General features: G+C 67.6%; 3 protein-coding genes across 12 annotated transcripts; 1 reads left to right on the top strand and 2 right to left on the bottom strand.

Annotated features, from left to right (window-relative positions):
- The first annotated feature begins 37 nt into the window (after positions 1–37).
- Positions 38–937, top strand: POLR2L (RNA polymerase II, I and III subunit L). Its single transcript, XM_082749402.1, has 2 exons — positions 38–200; positions 704–937. The coding sequence occupies exons 1-2, from the start codon at positions 106–108 to the stop codon at positions 810–812; spliced, it is 204 nt and encodes a 67-aa protein (XP_082605528.1). The 5' UTR covers positions 38–105; the 3' UTR covers positions 813–937.
- A 1,164-nt stretch (positions 938–2,101) lies between these two features.
- Positions 2,102–6,915, bottom strand: CD151 (CD151 molecule (Raph blood group)). Of its 7 annotated transcripts, none has more exons than XM_082749361.1 (9): positions 6,740–6,915; positions 5,711–5,775; positions 4,700–4,787; positions 4,390–4,581; positions 3,957–4,031; positions 3,441–3,545; positions 3,166–3,324; positions 2,965–3,051; positions 2,102–2,870 (listed from the first exon to the last, which is right to left on the bottom strand). In XM_082749361.1, exons 3-9 carry the CDS (start codon positions 4,778–4,780, stop codon positions 2,811–2,813), a joined length of 759 nt encoding a protein of 252 aa, XP_082605487.1. In that variant the 5' UTR covers positions 4,781–4,787; positions 5,711–5,775; positions 6,740–6,915; the 3' UTR covers positions 2,102–2,810. The 7 variants fall into 7 exon arrangements, with proteins under 7 accessions (XP_082605487.1, XP_082605486.1, XP_082605484.1 ...); XM_082749360.1 differs by having other exon boundaries at positions 5,711–5,950; positions 6,740–6,876; XM_082749358.1 differs by having other exon boundaries at positions 4,700–4,938; positions 5,711–5,950; positions 6,740–6,872.
- Positions 6,916–7,984: 1,069 nt separating this feature from the next.
- CRACR2B (calcium release activated channel regulator 2B) lies at positions 7,985–13,427 on the bottom strand. 4 transcript variants are annotated; one of them, XM_082749367.1, is made up of 11 exons: positions 13,322–13,416; positions 11,710–11,932; positions 11,055–11,246; positions 10,864–10,975; positions 10,249–10,423; positions 9,692–9,838; positions 9,477–9,567; positions 9,220–9,312; positions 8,844–9,010; positions 8,571–8,642; positions 7,985–8,367 (listed from the first exon to the last, which is right to left on the bottom strand). In XM_082749367.1, exons 3-11 carry the CDS (start codon positions 11,238–11,240, stop codon positions 8,190–8,192), a joined length of 1,221 nt encoding a protein of 406 aa, XP_082605493.1. In that variant the 5' UTR covers positions 11,241–11,246; positions 11,710–11,932; positions 13,322–13,416; the 3' UTR covers positions 7,985–8,189. The 4 variants fall into 4 exon arrangements, with proteins under 4 accessions (XP_082605493.1, XP_082605492.1, XP_082605495.1 ...); XM_082749366.1 differs by lacking the exon at positions 13,322–13,416 and adding an exon at positions 12,576–12,980; XM_082749369.1 differs by lacking the exon at positions 11,710–11,932 and having other exon boundaries at positions 13,322–13,427.
- Between the last annotated feature and the right edge of the window lie 235 nt (positions 13,428–13,662).

Consider the following 13,662-nt stretch of genomic DNA (forward strand, 5'->3'; position numbering starts at 1 on the left):
GACGCCCTCTCCCCCCGCGCCATGAGCGCGCCCGAGGCGGGGCCGGCTCCGCGGCGGAAGCGCCGCCAGATCCGGCCGTGCGGGCGCTGCGCTGCCGCCGCCGCCATGATCATCCCGGTGCGCTGCTTCACCTGCGGCAAGATCGTCGGCAACAAGTGGGAGGCCTACCTGGGGCTGCTGCAGGCCGAGTACACCGAGGGGTGAGGCGCCGGGCCGCGCGGGGGTGGGGAGCCGGGGTCCCGGGGTCCTCGCCTGCCGGGGCGCGGGGCGACGGCGCGGGTGCGGGCTTGCGGGGCTCCAGGGCGGCGGCGGGGTCCGGGGTCTGTGCGGCGTGGGCGCAGGGGCGGAGGACGAGGTCGGGGCCGCGGGGCGCAGGTAGGCTGCGGCGGGGCGCGGGGGCGAGGGGACGGCGGGACCCGCTCCCCCTGGATGCCCCGGGTGGGAGCTGCCCGAGCCGGCGTCCCCTGCCCGCCTCGCCGTCGCTGCGCAGCGGAGCGGTGCCGCGGGCGGTGCCCGGAGGCCTTTAGGGCGTCTGCGGCCGGGTCGCGGGGGCGCTGACCACTCTCGCTGGCTTGAGAGACGGGAGGAAGGTGACTGCTTGGAGAGACGTGTCCGTCCCTGACGCGTGGCGCGGACGCCGCGGGCAGGGCGCCCCGTGCCCCCGGGTCGGCCTGGACGAGCAGGGCTGCTCCTCTCGCCGCAGGGATGCCCTGGACGCGCTTGGCCTGAAGCGTTACTGCTGCCGCCGCATGCTGCTGGCGCACGTGGACCTGATCGAGAAGCTGCTCAACTACGCGCCCCTGGAGAAGTGAGGGTCTGGCGCCCGCGCCCTGCTCCCCGCGGGAGGCTTACCCCGCCTGCCGGCCCTGCCCTTGGCCCTCGGCCCTGTGTCTCTGCTCCGCGGGCAGCTGTCCAGTAAAGGTCTTCGCAGAACCGAGACGAGGTCCTGACGTCCGTGTGGCTCTGTGTGGCTCCGCGCCGCTGGCGTTTCTGCGTCCTGCCTCGTGCCTGAAGCTGCTTGGGGTGGCCTCTGCTGCCACTGCCCAGGGGAGGGGGAGCCAGCCGGCTGACCGCCATTCCGCGGGGAGAGGGGGTCTCCTGGAGCGTGGGCTCTCGCAGAGCCAACCAAGAGCACTGGGGATGGGGATGCAAGGGGCACGGGTGTGCCCACCCCCAGATCCTGGGTGCCCTGTAGACTGAGCACAGAGATCCTCACGTGCTTTTCTGGGGCCTGGCTAGAACGCCTGCCGTGGCCTTGGCGGCTCATCCTGAGGGTCTGGCTGCCGGAAGCTTCTTGGCTCCAGCCAAGCTCAGCAGGCTCCTTCCCTTGGCTTAGTCCCTGCCGAGGGGAAGAGGCGGTGCCCAGCCTCCACAGCCAGCCCTGGGTAGGCTCTGGGGTGACAGGGTTCGCTAAGCTCCCAGTGTCCTGGCCATTGGCATGGACTCCCTTGGACTGGACTTGACCGAAGAGCTCTCTGCTGGGGGCTTCTGTCCTGTTCTACCTCAGGCTCAGGCCAGCAGCTGTCCACCCTGATCGGCAGGCCCTGGTGTCCTCCAGCGGGCAGTAGGTGGGAGTGTGTGGTTGGGTGAGAGGGAGGCGGGTTTCTTGGGCACCTTCTTCGGAGCAAACACTGCTGCCCGGACATGGGACACGGGGTCCTCTGACGGCCCACGGACAAACCTGCTGCAGGGGTTAGGGGCAGGCAGGGTCTGCCCAGGGTCTGGGTCCTGCAGAGCTCCAGCCTCTCATGTCGGCTCCAGAGGCCTCCCCCAGCCCCTGACGGCTACACAGGCCAGAGACAAGCAGGCCCAGGGCATCTAAGGCCTCCATTGCCTCTGGGAGGCTCCAGCCCTGCCCCTTTCTATCCCAGAATGGACAAGGTTTTCCTGCTTCTCGGCCTGTGGCCAGCCGTCCCTGCTACTAGCCGTCCTCTCTATGGAGTCCCCTCGGTCCTTGGCTCATACATGGCTACCCCGGATCCCTGGGATATGCCCTTCTGACCCCTTGTCCTGGCACTGGGTGGGTGATTCTGTCCACCCTGCTAGGGGGTATGGCCCTGAGGACCAGGACCCGGTCTGTCACCAACAGTAAGCTCACGTGTCCGTTCCACAAACGTTTATTGAGCGCCTGTCACGTGGCATGAGCGGTTCTAGGCATTTGTGATACAGCAGTGAATAAAACCCACAAAGCCCCTGCTTCTGGGAAGGGGGCAGGGCAGTGCACAGTGAACGTGTGGCCTTTGAGTGAGGAGAGTGGTGGGGAAGTCCCAGCAGGGGCTTGGGGGCAGCAGAAGCCAGGCTGGGGAGGGCAAAGGCACAGGACCCACAGGACAGACTGGCTGAGCTTTCCCGGGAGTGGGCAAGGGTCTGTGGTCCAGTGGTGGACACTGGGCACTGCCTACTGGGAGCTGTCCTGTGTTCCCTGGTGCCGCCCCCACCCAGCAGTGCTCCCCCTCGGATTTGCCCCCACCACCGCACAAGGGTGTATCTGGGAGTCTGAGAGCACCCTAGAGTGGGCCAGCCCCTCTGGCCGAGTGCAGGGAGCACCCCGAGACCTCCCCAGCAGGCAGAAGTACTTCCCTGCTGTGGCAGGGGTGCGTCTCAGGCCTTTGGTCTGCGGAGAAAGGCACTTGCGGGTCCCTCTGAGGGTAGGGGTCCCCAGAGGTCACTGGCGTGGGTGGGTGCACAGGCTGGAGAACGCTTCTGGGCGGAGTGGGGAAGGACCAGCACCCTGGGAGCGGGGCTCCGCAGCCCTCAGTAGTGTGAGCTCAGTAGTTGGGCGGAGCTGTAGCCGGCGGGACCGCGCATGCTCAGTAGTGCTCCAGCTTCAGGCTCTTGTAGAGGCAGCACGTGAAGGCCATGCCGAAGACCTGCCACGGAGCCCGCGTGAGCGCAGCACAGCGCCAGCCTCGCGGGACGCCCCCGCCACGCACCCACCGGGGCCTGTCCCCCCCACTCCCGAACCTGCACACAGGCGATGCCAACGCCCACTGCCCCGATGACCCTCAGGTGCTCCTGGATGAAGGTCTCCAGCTTGGTGATGCAGCCGCCCTGGTGGGGTAGGGACAGGGGCACTGAAGGTAGGGGATTCCAGTCCCGTCCCCACACCCTGGGCCCCTAGCTCCTCGGCCTCTCACCAAGGAGTCCAGGCACCTGCCAGCCTACCTCCACCTTGTAGATGTTGGACGCATGGTCCCGCTGCCCACAGCCAGGCACCACGGTCTTGCAGCAGCTGTCGGGAACCACGCGGCCACCCGCCTGGCCCGAGCGGATCCACTCGCTGTCCCGCCAGTCCTGGGAGTTGTTGCTGCCACAGCAGTGAAACTACAGCAGGAACACGGTGCAGCTGAGCCCCCAAGGCAGGGACGCCCCCCCCCCCAACCGGGAGGTGCAGGGAGGCCAGCAGGACTGCGCACACTCCCCACCACGCCCCCACCCACCTCCTGTTGCAGCCTGTCCACGGCACTGGTCACACCCTCATGGCCTGGCTGGCGGTACCGCTTGGTCATGGTGTCCTTCAAGTTCTCCTTGAGCTCGGTGTTCAGCTGCACAGTTTCAGACCCCCCAAGTTGGGACAGGTGGAGGCAGGTGCAGATGGGGAAAAGGTCTGGGAAAGCCTCCAAGCAGGGTTAGGGCCAGCTGCTGGCTGCGGGGGTGGAGGGGGAACTGGACTGGGAGAGTCACCAGGCGGCCATGGACAGAGTTGGGGACAGGGAGGGAGCTCTGGATCCCATAGACACTTTCTTCCCCACGCGAGCCCCCCAGCCGGGCAGTCTGGGTGCGACAGGTGGGTTGTACATCTCTGCTGTCCCATCCTCCCCACTGTGATCCAGCCCATCCCCAGGGCCTGATGGCCCAGTGCTCAGTTCCAGAGCGTGGCGGGGTTGTGTCTGTGCGTGTGTCCCTGTGTGTGTGTGCGTGTGTCCCTCCGGGTTCCTGTCCCTCCAGGCCCTCACCTGCTGGTAATAGATGTAGGCCAGCACGCCAGCAATGATCTCCAGCAGGAAGATGATAAGGAGCAGGATGAAGTACTGGGGGGTGGCACAGGGGCCCAGTCAGGTAGGGCTGGGCACAGACATCCCCGTCCCATGAGGATTCCTAGTGTCCAGGCACAACGGAGCAGGACCCCAACCTCAGAACCTAAGTGGCCACAGAGGGCTCCAGGCAGCAGGTGGTGCTGGTGTCTTCCCTCAGCGGGCCCAGCTGGGATGTGGGGACTTGGGGCTGGACGAATGGGGTGCCCACCCGACCCCCACCAGCGACCACAGCAGGGGCTGCAGTGTCACCCTTGACCCCCATCATTCCCTTCTTTCTCAGGGCCCCAGGGCCCCCCCCAGCAGCCTGGTGGGGGGCCCCCACTCAGGTACCCCCACCCACCACCCTGCTGACCAGGCGCAGCAGGTTCCGCCGTTCCTTGAAGGTGGCACAGCAGCCCAGAGCACCGGTCACCATGACGACGACGCCAGCCACCACCAGGATGTAGGCTGTGGCCAGGTAGGTGCCCGAGGCCAGCAAGCTGATGTAGTCACTCTTAAGGGCCAGCGTCCAGATACCCACCGCCATGACGGCCAGGCCGGCCAGCTGTGGGCAGCGCACGCCAGTCACCACCTCGGGCCCCAGGCCAAGGCTCCTTCAGGGACCAGGGATGGGCAGGAGGGGAGGACACCTGGCGGCAGGGGGAGGGGCGCCCACTCCTCACCCAGAAGCAGCAGTTGAAGGTGAAGAGCAGGTACTTGAGGCAGACAGTTCCGCATGTCGCCTTCTCACTGAACTCCCCCATCCTGGGGCTGAGAGACAAGGGGATGATGTCGGTGAGCCCGCGACACCGAGACGGGACGGCAGCGTCAGCCAGACTCCAGTGGGGGCAGTAGGAGAGGCCACAGATGCCCGGGCTGGCCCCCCGCTGCAGCCCAGCCAAACATCGGCTGCATGAACGTCCTGGGAAGGTGTTCAAGAACCAGGATGCTTGCTGGGAGAGCAGTTCAGGAGCCCCATCTCCCCCGCTCAGTGCCCCCCAACACTCCCCCACCCCCAGCCAGAGCGGATGCCTACTGCCCACAGCCCAGCTGAAGGCCGGGCCCTGGAAGGCTGAAGGGCCTGGCTTCCGAGACCAGAGCCCAGGGCATGAGGGAGGAGAGGAGGACCCTGACTATTACCAGCTGACTCACCCTGCTGGCAGCCCGGGTAGGAAGCCCCAGCAGGCACCTCGGGGTGAGCTCACTCAGGCCCCCCGCCCCCCCACACAACATTCCCGGGGCTCCACGTCACAGGCGGACAGGCGGGCAGGCGCCTACTGGCGGCTGGTGGGGGAGGCCGCTGGGACACACAAGGATCTACCCCTTCATAGCAACATGGCCTCAGGGAAGCCCCTTAGCTGTTTGTTCAAGGGGAGGCCAGCCTTCCCCTTCACCAGGGAGGAAGAGGTCCGGCAGAAACAGACTCCCCAGACCTCGGGGTACTTCCTCTGCTGGTCCTCGTTACCGGAAAGGGGGGCAGCCCCCCCAACCCCAGCAAGACAGGACCATTCAGACTGTGCTCCTCCCCAGTGGGCATCCAGGGACACCTTGCTTGCTCTGGTGTGGGCTGTCTGCACTGTGGAGGGTGGAGAGGGCCCCGGGGCACAGATGGCAGTGGGACGCCCCAGGCCACGTTTCCAGACAAGCACAGCACCTCCTGGGCAGGACTTTCACCCACCCCACCCAGCACTCACCCGGCTGCTGGTGGGGACAGGCTCCTCTGTAAGACAGGTGGCCGGAAGTTCCCCAGAAGGCTCTGCTAGAAGGGCAGGGGCAGGTCCCAGGTCTGGCCCACGTTGGATAGGCCAGATCCTGTCGCCCCCTCCTTGCAGCGCCCCTGGCCTTGAATCCGACCCAGCTGGGCTTCCAGAGTAGGCAGCGTCCACTCCCAGCGGCAGGGAGGGGCGAGGCCAGGCCCGGTATTTTGGTCTGTGCTTCGGTGGGCAGGGCAGAAAACATTTCTGGGGAGTGTGCTCCCGGGAGGGGAGGGACCACTCCCTGGGCCCTCCTGCCTGACCCGCCACTGCCCCTCACCCCACCAAGCAGCAGTAGCCGCAAGCCACGCAGACCCGTACGCGGAGCTGGGGGTCTGGAGGCCCCAGGCTCCCGCAGGCTGGCCCTGGGCCGGGGGAGAGGTCCCAGCCCCCGCGGCCCGCGCGCGGACGACCGGCGGAGGAGGGGCCCCTCTTTCCGGGAGTGCCTGGCGGATGTGAGCCTCCTGGGAAGGCGCCGGCCAGAAATAGTTCCTGCGGCCTGGGACACGGCTGCCCCACCCCGGCCCCCGGCCTGTGGGAGACCCGCGCCGCAAGGCCAGAAGCCCCGCACTCCGCGCCAGCCAGGCCCGGGGAGGCGGCGGCGCGTCACCGCAGTGAAGCCGCCGCCCGCTCCGGGCGAGCCGACCGCGCGCCCACCTGCACCCGGGCGGAGGGACGGGCACGGGCGTCCAGAGACAATGACCAAGGCGCTCAGCTGGGGCCGAAGGGGCCTCCAGGCCTGTGCGAAGACCCAGGAGGCGCCTCGCCCCGCCCCGGGTGCCCCTCCGCCCACCGGCTCCCCCGCGTCCGGCTCCCTCCGGGAAGGGGGAGCTGCTGCCGGTTGGCGGACCGGGCCTCCCGGCGCTCCCGGCCCTCCCTCCAGGCGCCTGCAGCCGGGCCTCGCGGTCCGGGCCACACAGGGTCCCGGGACATCCGGCCCCTCCCTGCCTGGCCAGGCGGCAGACTCACCGGCCGCGCGTCCGAGTCCGGCCGGGCGGCGGCCGCGGCGGGGACGGGGGGACCCGGCGGGCGACGGCTGGGAGCGCGGAGACTGCACTGCCGCCGGCCTGGGGGCTTGCGAGTGCGATGCGCCCCGCCCACGAGCCGCCGGCCCCGCCCACGAGCCGCCGGCCCCGCCCACAGCGGCTGGCGCTGGGCAGGTCCCAGCAGAGCGCGGCTCAGGAGGGCGGCTCGGTTGCGGCGACTTCAGACCGCGCGGGCGCTGGGGGGCCAGCCGGGACTGTGGAGGCGGGCGGACAGAGGAGCTGGGCTGGGGGCGGTGGAGGCGGCGATGGAGGCGGCGGCGGTCAGCCCAGCAGAGGCTCTGGACTGTGTCCATGACCCGGCTGTCCCCTAGGCCCAGCCCGGGTTCCGGTTCTCTCCTCGAACCTCAGGAACCACCCGGAGGCCAGAGGATCGACAGAACAGATGCTGCTGACCTTGGGGGAGGGTCTGGAGGCGTGATCAGATGCAGGAGTGGGGTGTCTCTGGGTGCATATGGAGGACGGCCTGGAGCGGAGGCCTGGAGTCCCTGCCAGAGCCAGGCCCGCCGGGAAGGCACCAGTCCTGGCAGGCGTGGAAAGGGGTGAGGGAAAGGGGAGAGCCTGCTGACCTGCGGGCCTGGGAAACCGGCAGTGGGAGTAAGCAGGGGGAGGGGACTCCCAGCCCACCAGGCTCGTTCCCAGATCCAGGTGGGGTCAGTCAGAATCTGCAGTCATTTCCAGTGGCTCTCCGTGGACAGTGGTCAGCACTTGTCCCAGCTCCTTGCCCAGAGTTACGGTGCTGGCCAGCGGCTCCCAGCTTCCCAGTGAGGGTGGCTGCCGGGGTGGGACAGCTGGGTCCCAGGCCGCAGGAACAATTTCTGGCCGCTTTGGAGTTCCCGCTCAAGACCGGCTCAACTCCCCTGTGCCCAGCTGGTCCACCCAGGGCTGTGTGAGGACTCGTGTGGGGAGGGGAGGTCAACTAAGGCTGGGAGCAGGCTCCCTAGTGAGACAATGGGTCTCAGTCCCCTTGCTCCCACAGAGGTCTCCATGGGGCTTCAGCTCTAGTGGACAGGGAGGTCGTGAAGACCAGAGACATGCAGGGAAGCACCACGGGGCCGGGCACCTGCACCACACACAATTCACCCACTTGCCTCCGGCGTCGATGGACGCCCCCTGCGTGAGCTGCACGCGCACCGCGGCTCTCGCGCACACACAGCTGAGGAAGTCACAGTGCAGTCAGTGGACTTTATTAGGAGGAGGGAGTTCTTCTGCTGGTCATAGATGGGTCTGATGGGATGGGGACAGGATGAGGACCAGCAGGAAGGCACCTGAGACTCAGCACTCCTACGTGAGTTCCTTCAGTCTGCTGGATGGGCAGCACTTAGCCACAACGCACCACCTTCAAGGGGCGGCTTCTCCAAGTCTCTTGGGGATGGTCAGTGGGCACTGGGAAGGGGCCCAGAGCCACGTCTCGGAGGGTGAGCCCAGCAGCAGCAGCAGCAGCAGCAGGTGGACCCAGGCAAGCGGGCCATGGCCAGAGCTTTCCTTCGACCATTGCTCAGCCGCTTGGCCTCACAGGCGTCCCTCTGGTCCCGTAGCCGGGTGTTCAGCTCCCTAGGGAAGGGAAGTCCACGGGCTCTAAGCTCTCAAGAGGCAGCATTCCGGGGCAGGGCATGTGGGCACTGCTCTCCCTCAGACCAGAGGAGGGGTGTCGGGCCGGAGCTGCGTGAGGGATGGAGGACAGAGCACCCCCCCAAGTGGGATGAGGCAGTGGTCAGGAACGGCGGCCCCTGTGCCACCTGCTTTCCCTCCCGCACCTGAGGAGCTCCAGTTGCCGCCTGAGACTGAGCTTCTCTGTTTGCATGTTCCTCGAGACTGCGACCACCTCTCTGCGGGAGGGAGGTGGTGACCGGGGTGCAGGGAGGCTCCTGGGGCGTCCCAGGGCCCTAGCCCATGCAGGCCCTGAGGGCAGGGATGGGACATGGGGGGGATGGAAGTGCCCCAGGCCCGGGCCCCCAAGGCGGTCCGGCCCCACCCGCTCCCCGGGCCGCTGCGGGGCTGGGCCTCCCCCCACCACCACCCCCAGGCACCGTAGGGTTTGCTCCCGGCGGCCCTGCGCCTCGCCCTGCAGTCTGCGGAGCTGCTCCTGCGCGCCGTCCAGCTGACTTCTCAGCGCCGCGTTGGCCAGCCACAGCTGGGCGTTCTGCGCTTGTGCCTCCAGCTGCTCGCGGGCCCGGGCCTGCAGCTGCTGCTCCAGCTGGCGAGTAAGGGGGCATCCGAGTCGGGGAGGACCCCTCCACCTCTTCTTCGGGGTGCTGCGTTTACCCCGACTCCCAGCAATTCCGGGGCCGGGGGCACTGAGACACGGGGGACCTCAAATACACCGGGGAGTGCATGGGGGACGGCGGGGCCTGGGCTGGGTGGGTCGCACTCTTCCCCGGCAGGGGCGGGCGGGCGGCCACTCACCTCCCGCTGTCGCAGGCCCGCACGCTCCAGCTCCTGCTCGCGGTTCTGCAGCTCCAGCTCCAGGAGGCCTCTGCGCTCCTCCCGGGGGAGCTCCTGGGATTCGCGGGGAGTCCCTGAGCCTCAGCGGGCGGTGGAGGGGCCGGGGCCAGGGGTGTGGCCGGGTGGAACAAATTCAGGGAGGGCGGAGTCAGGGGGACACGCGCGCCTGGGATTGGGCTGGGCCGGGGCGGGGGCGGGGGCGGGGGCTTCGAGCCCACCTGATTCCGCAGGCGCCGGCGCTGCTCGCGTAGCTGCTGCTCCATCTCCTCGTACAGACCCCGCACCTCCCTCTCGTGCTCGCTCTCCCGCCTTCGGGGGACCGGGAGTGAGACAGCTGCCCGAGCCTGCCGGCACGCAGACCCCAACCCCACCTTCACCGCATCCCGAACCCCAGCCACCTGGCCCCAAGCCTCGCCCTGACCCCAGCCCTCACCGCCGCAGCGCCTGCTCCAGGCTGTCCCGCTCTCGGGCCGCCTCCTCCAGGCAGGCGGACGCGCGCATCAGAACGTCCTCGAAGGAGCCCAGCAGCTCGGGTCGCTCGCGCTGCAACCGGGTCCAGAGCGTCTGCACCGCTCGCTGCCTGCAGGGGGAGGGCGGGGGCTAAAACTGAAGCGGGGGCTCCCCGACCCCATCCCGAAGGCTGAGCTCTCTGGAGACTTGCGCCCTGGATAGAACAGCCACGTTTGCAGGGTGACCCTCTCCGGGGTGCTTTTGTCCCTGCCTAGGGTCCGTGTGTACAGGGCTTGTGGGGCGGCAGAGTGTCTTGTATATACACAGGGCTGGGCCCAGCGCCTACCCTTCTTCCCGCAGCCTGGTCGGCTGCCCCCTGAAATGCAAATTATGCGGGAAATCACGCTCAGCCCCTCCCAAGTGTCTCCCAGCTAAGAGAGCCACTGACCTGGAATAGACACGTGGGTCGTGGACAGGTAGCACGTGGGGGGGAGATGACAATAGAGGAGGGAATTGGGAGCCGGGTCAGCACCAACTCACTCGCCCAGAACTGGGGCCACCCCCAGGTGCTCCAGCGCTTGGCAGAATCTCTCCTCTTCCTCTTCTTCCAGGGAGCCCTCAGTGCCTTGCACATCTGACCAGCCCGACTCAAAGGTCTCCTCTAGAGCCTGGAAGGGCAGTGAGCCCTGGGCTGACTCCACCCCCACAAACTTCCCTGTGGACAGGGGAAGGTGAGATTACCACCGCTGTGTGTTAGCACCCCGGCTTGGCCACCACTCCCCCCCACACGCACACACATATACACACACATCCTGTCCTTATTCTGAGCCCAGTTTCCTGTTTTTCTTCCTTATTCTGGCCTGAAGCTTAGTTTAGGAATGGGAGGTAACACCCGGGCCAGCGGAGCAAGCCCCGCTCCCAGCCCCACCTGGGTTTGGCACGGAAGTGAGGGGTTAAGGAGCAGAAGGGTCAGCTGCACTGATGAGGGGCTTCCTCTGGGGCATGTGTGTATTGATAGCAGTCTGTGCTCCACAGGGAGGCCACGGAGAGGCACATCTGCCATCTGTGTCTGGTGTGGGCCCCACATGGGCCCTTGGGCTCTCAATGCGCAAGGGGGTGGGGGGGAGAGGGAGGGGGCTCAGGGGCTCAGCTCACCCAGGCCGAGGCAGAACTCCCGGGCGGTGAGGAAGCCTGTGCGGGCCTGATCCAGGCTTTCAAAAACAGCCTCTAGCTGTTCCGGCGTGAGGGGCAGGTCGCTCTGCAGACCCTAGCCGGGCAAGGATGACAGGGCTGAGCAGCCAAGGTCAGCCCCTAGCTGGGGCAGCCTCTCGGGACTGGGGATTCACCTGCAGGTCATGCCGAGTGATGAAGCCCTTGGCGTCCTTGTCACAAAGCAGAAACAGCTCCCGGGCCTGCTCCAGCATCTCTGCCTTTGACCTCACAGCGTCCCGCTCTTCCACTTCCTCCTCCTCCTGGGCCTCCCCAGCACCAGGCTCCCCAGGCCTGGCCATGGGGCTGGGGGTCTCTGCCATCACGTGCTGCGAAGTCAGGGAAGAGTTAGGACCCAAGCAAAGCTCAAGAGAGGTGAGGGGGGAAGAGAAGGGAAGGCGGAGTGGCCACGGGTGAGGACCAAGCTCCGGTGACAGGGACCTGCGAGTTAGCAGAGGGGCCTCCTTGCACCAGCTGGGAAGATGAGAAGGCATGCAGAGGTCCAGAGAGGATGGACCTGGGGGCAGGACGATCACCTGGGGGTCGTGCTGCAGGCAAAGGGTGTCATGGGTGGGACTGATGCAGGCTCCAGGCCTAGAGGCTGCAGGGGGGGGGGGGGGGACGGAGCCAGCGCAGGAGGAGGGGGGGAGGGCGACCTCGATGTGTGGGGGGGGGGCAGCTGTAGAAGACCTTGTGATGGGAAATAAAGAGCTGGGGGCTCCTAGCAGAGAGCTTGGGAGAGGGACTGGCCAGCGAGGGGGGAAGAGCTGAACGGGTCCTTAAGTTGGGCACCTGGAGACCTGGCTGGCGGGGCTGGGCCAGCGAGAGCGAGCGTTCAGCTAATCCCGGCTAAGTCACTAGCCCCTGAGTCTGGGCCTCAGAGGTCCTGGCCTCCAGCCGGCTGGCGGGCGACGTAAGCTCCTCCCCTTCTGCCGCAGGCCCTCCCCCGGGGCCCCGGGCCCCAAGGGGTGCCGATGCAGGGTCTCAGCCTGGGACCCCGATACCTTCTGCGGCCCTGGTCAGGAACACGCCAGATTCCAGGCTTGATGGTCCTTCCCCCAAGCACTGGGCACCTGCGTTGTGCCAGACTCGCCCCCTCCATTTCGCGGAAACTTCGCCGGCCCTCCCTCCCTGCGGGGCGCCCCGCCCCCTAATCTGAGCCACCTGTCGTTCCCACACGCCCCCGGTCGCGGATTTCCCGAAGAACCCCCCGTGGGGCGACACTTCCCCAGCCTGGGGGATTCTGGGGTCCTCTCCTCTCAGTCCAGGACCTTGATTTTTCTCTCCCGCCCATATACTCCCGGGGCGGCGGGGTATCGGGGCGCAATCTCCAAAGGGGGGAGGTCTGAGGAAAGGCGGGAGGACGGGACTGGGGGGCCAGAGCCGTCTCCCGCATGGCGCCGTCCCCTCGCCCCGGCGGGCGCCCCCACCCCCCGCGGTTCGTGGGCGCCCGGGACTGGAGATCATCCCAGCCGGAAGCTGTGCGGCGCGGGGCCAGGGGAGCTGGGAAGAAGGGCTGGCCCGGCGGGTGAGCCGCGGCGCCCACCGCCGCTCCGCTCCCGGGGACCCCGGCGTCCCCGCCCGCCAGACGCGAGGGTCCGCGCGCCCCGCAGCCACCGGGGAGGAGGCGCGGCGGCGGGACCCCCAGAGGCGCCTACCTGCGAGCCACCTGCCGCGCGGCCCGCCACTCGGTGGCTGGAAAGGCTGCGGCGCGCAGGGGGCGCGGGCCCGGAGCGTTCCCGCTGCCCTGCAGGAACTGAGACCCTGGCGGGGGCCTGGCCCGGGCGGAGCCGCCGCCGCCACCGTCGCTGTGTCTCCGCCTCTCGGCGCTGCCCCGGCAGCCCGGCTCTCGCCCCACACCTTGCCCTGACCCCGAACTCCGGCGCCCGCGGCGTCAGTGCCTGCCGGACGGAGTTCACGGCCGGGCGGAGATGTCCCCGGTGGCCTGGGGACCCTTCCGGTGCAGGGCTAAGGCGAGGAGCGTAAGACTGTCCTGAGGATCCGGATTAAAGGCGCCAGAAAGTGTGTGCAAGACCCAGCCAGGCCGGAGACAGACCAAAATATCTTCAACTGGCTCTCCGGAGTTGGGGGGGGGGGCTTTACTTTCTTGCCAATGTTGGTCTTTCCGGTGGTCAAACAATTAGCTTGTAATATATTACAAAATGGTATCTAAACTAGCGGCATAATGTTGGGGTGGGGGCAGAAGGCGGTCCCCCTCCACAGCTTGCCCCCCCCCCCCCGCAGGGTTTCCTTCTGGGACACAATCCTGATTCAGGTTCCCCTTGTAGGAGCGCTGGGAGGAGGAGCTGGGTGAGGCTGGCATGGGACATTCCCGCTGGGGGAGAAAACCCATTCTCTTGCCAAAGGTCCCCCTCCCTAGCCCCAGCCCAGCCCCTGCACCCACCTGGAGGGTGGTTGAGGGGTCTGGAAGCCTCTGCTTCTCCAGGGGCCTGGGATTCTGCTGAACTAGAATAGGTCGGGCCTACAGGACAGGACCTTGTGAGCCAGAGGGGGCCGGCTCCTGGCACAGGCGCTCGGGGAGGGGACCTGCCCAGCCGGCTCTCCCAGTCCTGCAGTCCCACCGTTATTGTTGGCCAGGGGCTGCTGCCACCGCCAGCCACAGCCGCCAGACACCTTGGTCCGGCCGAACAGCTCCAGACAGCCAGTCAGTCAGTCACCGGGCTCTGCTCCAGAGCCCCTCAGCCACGGGCCCTTTTGGTTCCCAGAAAGAGCTAGAACCTCTCA

This window comes from Mustela nivalis (assembly GCF_964662115.1).
Source record: "Mustela nivalis genome assembly, chromosome: 9".
Lineage (NCBI taxonomy): Eukaryota > Metazoa > Chordata > Mammalia > Carnivora > Mustelidae > Mustela > Mustela nivalis.

Bases quoted from the DNA above. Each gene is read 5' to 3' on its own strand.
- CRACR2B (XM_082749369.1), bottom strand. From the start codon at position 11,240: ATGGCAGAGACCCCCAGCCCCATGGCCAGGCCTGGGGAGCCTGGTGCT. The intron at 9,011-9,219 runs GTGAGTGGCCGC...CTTACTCGCCAG, and splicing joins CGGGCCTGCGACAGCGGGAG to CTGGAGCAGCAGCTGCAGGC. The intron at 8,643-8,843 runs GTGCCTGGGGGT...TCCCTCCCGCAG, and splicing joins CGCCGGGAGCAAACCCTACG to AGAGGTGGTCGCAGTCTCGA.
- CD151 (XM_082749359.1), bottom strand. From the start codon at position 5,975: ATGTTTTCTGCCCTGCCCACCGAAGCACAGACCAAAATACCGGGCCTG. The intron at 4,939-5,710 runs GTGAGTGCTGGG...ACACCTTCCCAG, and splicing joins CTGTCCCCACCAGCAGCCGG to GACGTTCATGCAGCCGATGT. The intron at 3,052-3,165 runs GTAGGCTGGCAG...CTACCCCACCAG, and splicing joins CCAACATCTACAAGGTGGAG to GGCGGCTGCATCACCAAGCT.
- POLR2L (XM_082749402.1), top strand. From the start codon at position 106: ATGATCATCCCGGTGCGCTGCTTCACCTGCGGCAAGATCGTCGGCAAC. The intron at 201-703 runs GTGAGGCGCCGG...CTCTCGCCGCAG, and splicing joins CAGGCCGAGTACACCGAGGG to GGATGCCCTGGACGCGCTTG.